Here is a 3,204-nt window from a genome sequence, read left to right as displayed (position 1 = left end):
TACCATCATATCTAAGAATAGTTGTAGCATAACTTAAATTTATATCTGTTGTAATAAATGTTACTTGATAACTAGATTGATATTATCCTTATCCATAATTGTCATTGAAATCTTAATCTGGATTATTTTGATTTATTGACTCATATGCTTTTTTTATATGTTAATACACCAAATGAATTTGTTCTTTCTTTACGTAATAATTCTACAGAGACAAAATTAATACTATTAACACCAGCACACTCAACTTGTATATTACCAACATATTTTTTATTTCTTAATTGATATAATGTTTTCTTTTTTTATATTTATTGATATATAGACAATATAAAAATCCAAATATAATTATTAAACCAGTAGTACAAAGTATAATAAAAAATATTGTTATTAATAAATTAAAATCAATTTTTTTAATTAATCCTGATATTTTATACATAAAAGTATATGAATGTAATGATATAGTTGTTGTTACAGTTGTATATATTGTTAAAGCAGTACAATTATAATTGCCTGAATCTTTACTTTCAAGATTATAAATAATTAATTTACTATCAACACCATAATTTTTATCAATTTGAATAACATTAAACCTTTTACTTGGTCTATTAGTGATAATATTTTCACCATTAAATGTCCATATAATATCACCAGGTTTTGGATATCCATGAAATTCACATGATAATGTTGCAATTGATTCATGATTAACAAATACTGTATCATTTGCACGTACTTAAAAATCACTTTCAATAAATAAATTATGTGAAAGTATTACTGGTTTAAAATCATTATTTGTAGCTACACACTCATATTCACCTGTTTGCCACTTTTTTACATTTTTAATTGTAAAATTTGAACCTTCATGTATTATTTTTTCATCATCGGATTTTCTCCAAGATATTCTAGGTTTTGGTTTACCATGTGTTTTACAATAAAATTCTGCCATTTCATTTTGATTAACAATTTTTACCTGTGATAAACTTATAAATTTAGGTTCATTCTTAACATTTTATAATATTGTATTAGAACTAGATCCTAATGCATTTTTTATATGACATGTAAAACGTGAATTATAATCATCTGGTATAAGATATTCAATATATAAAACTTTTTTTGTTGCTTTTTTAAGAAGTTCATTATTATGATATAATGTATATTTACCACTATGTTCTGGTTTTGAATTAACATTACATATAAGCCTATTTTCATCACTTTGTTTTAAAGTATCATTATCACCATCTATTGTAACCTTAATTTATGGTTTATATAAAATATTTATTTTAACTGATGATAATTTTTGTTTTTTTGAAGTTGGATAAATAATATCATATGTTAATTTCATATTGTTAAATTTTGAATCAATCTTTGTATTAATATTATCATAAATAGTAAAATATTTTTTAAAATTAAATGTTGAATTTTTGTGTATTTGACTAGATTGTATTGTTAAATGTTAATTTCTAAAATATTTACCAAATATATCAATCTGGTATATCATCACCAATCTATGAAAGAATATTATCTAATGTACCAGATTTTGTTATTACCCAATATATTTTATATATTGAATATGTTTTTGATATATAACAAAATTCTTCTATTGGAGCACCTTTTGTTGCATAAATAAAATCACTATTTAAATTTTTTTCATGATTGTAGTTATCAAAAATTCTTTAATTTTCTGGTAATTTTAAAACTTCTAAATAAGGTGGTTTATTTTTTTCAAAATTATTATAAGTTTTTGATGATGTAACTTGACATTCATAAAATTCATTAATCCATTCTGTAACATTTGTTATTTCTACATCATATTCTCTATTCAATGAACTTTCAACCATTCTAAATTGTGAAAGCATTGGAAGATCTCTTTCTGTTCCTAAACCAAAACTTCTAAGAAGCCATTGAACTGTTCCCTTCTATTATTAAAATTAAAAATAATAATAATAATAATAAATAAAAAAAATATAAAAAACTTATTTGATTTTCAACATGACATTTTAAAATAACTGTATCACCAACATAGGCAGTAATATTAACGAGTCTTTCAACAATTCTTTGTATTTTATCTTGTGAATATAAATTTTTTGCTGCAACATTATTTACAATTAAAATTAATATTTAAAAAAAATAATAAATTTCATTGTTTTAATTTTTTCATTATTTTTAAAATCAAAGTTAATATTATTATAAGTTATTGTTACTATAAAACCAATCTCTAAATATCATAAGAAAAATTTTAAACAAAGTAATAATATTAAGGACGCAATAAAATAAAGATAAAGTTTGAAAAAAACAGTTTTGCAAGTTGTAAAATTAAATTTAATGTTATATTCTGTTGAAGTATATTAATCATACTTCTACAAACAAATTTTCATTGACACAACAAATTTAATTCAACATTATATATATTATAATAAAAATGCTGTGAATAAAAGAAAAAAAAATTAAAAATTTATCCTATTCATTATGATAAAGTTTTTGAATAGTATCAAAGTAATAAATTAAGTTATAGTAAATTTAAAGGTTCTTTTTATCATAATTATGACTAAAAAAGCGATGTAGAAATAAAATTATAATTTAATATTTATAATTAAATTATTTAATATCTATATTACAAAAAGAATTAAAAATAAATTTATTTTTTTTTGTTATGAAAGAATTATAATACGTAATAATTTTAAATTTAAATTTCTATTTAAATAATAATTTATTTTGACACTTTTATAATGGAAAATTTTTATTATTAATTGTTAAACTTTCTATTTTAGAAAAATTTCTGTAAATTAATATTTTAATGCCTTGTTATTTCTTGACAAAAGAAATATGAAAGATAAATTAACTGTTATTGGAATATTACAATATTTTAAAGTGATAGCATTAATTTAAATTTTCATACAACATATTATAATTTATTATAATATAACATTTATTTCTACTATTTAAATAAAAAATTTAATTTTTTTATAAAAAAAAAATATATGAAAAATAAAAAAGTATTTAAAAGATATGTATCATCTTTTGAATAAAATTAAATAAAAATAATAGATAAATAATAATTAATCAAATTTTTCTTGTATTTTTATCATTAAAAATATAAAAAGCAAATATATTATAAATAAGAATTTTTATTAAAATATATTGTTTTTGCAATTTAGATAATCATACAAAGTGTTAGAAGTTAATAATATACTATCTAAAAGATAACGCAAT

At 18.9% G+C, this 3,204-nt stretch overlaps 2 protein-coding genes across 2 annotated transcripts; both read right to left on the bottom strand.

Annotated features, from left to right (window-relative positions):
- Positions 1-140: 140 nt before the first annotated feature.
- Positions 141-940, bottom strand: SRAE_0000079900 (Poly-glutamine tract binding protein 1; the record flags this gene model as incomplete). Its single annotated transcript, XM_024646746.1, has 3 exons — positions 141-273; positions 432-726; positions 811-940. 3 exons carry the CDS (start codon positions 938-940, stop codon positions 141-143), a joined length of 558 nt encoding a protein of 185 aa, XP_024500893.1.
- A 63-nt stretch (positions 941-1,003) lies between these two features.
- On the bottom strand, positions 1,004-1,910 carry SRAE_0000079800 (Poly-glutamine tract binding protein 1; the record flags this gene model as incomplete). The annotated part of the gene is made up of 2 exons (XM_024646745.1): positions 1,004-1,243; positions 1,692-1,910. Coding segments are annotated over 2 exons (459 nt in total), but the record flags the coding sequence as incomplete, so codon positions are not given.
- Positions 1,911-3,204: the final 1,294 nt, after the last annotated feature.

This window comes from Strongyloides ratti, scaffold srae_scaffold0000060 (genome assembly GCF_001040885.1).
Source record: "Strongyloides ratti genome assembly S_ratti_ED321, scaffold srae_scaffold0000060".
Classification (NCBI taxonomy): domain Eukaryota; kingdom Metazoa; phylum Nematoda; class Chromadorea; order Rhabditida; family Strongyloididae; genus Strongyloides; species Strongyloides ratti.
This window is presented reverse-complemented; position numbering and strand designations above follow the sequence as displayed.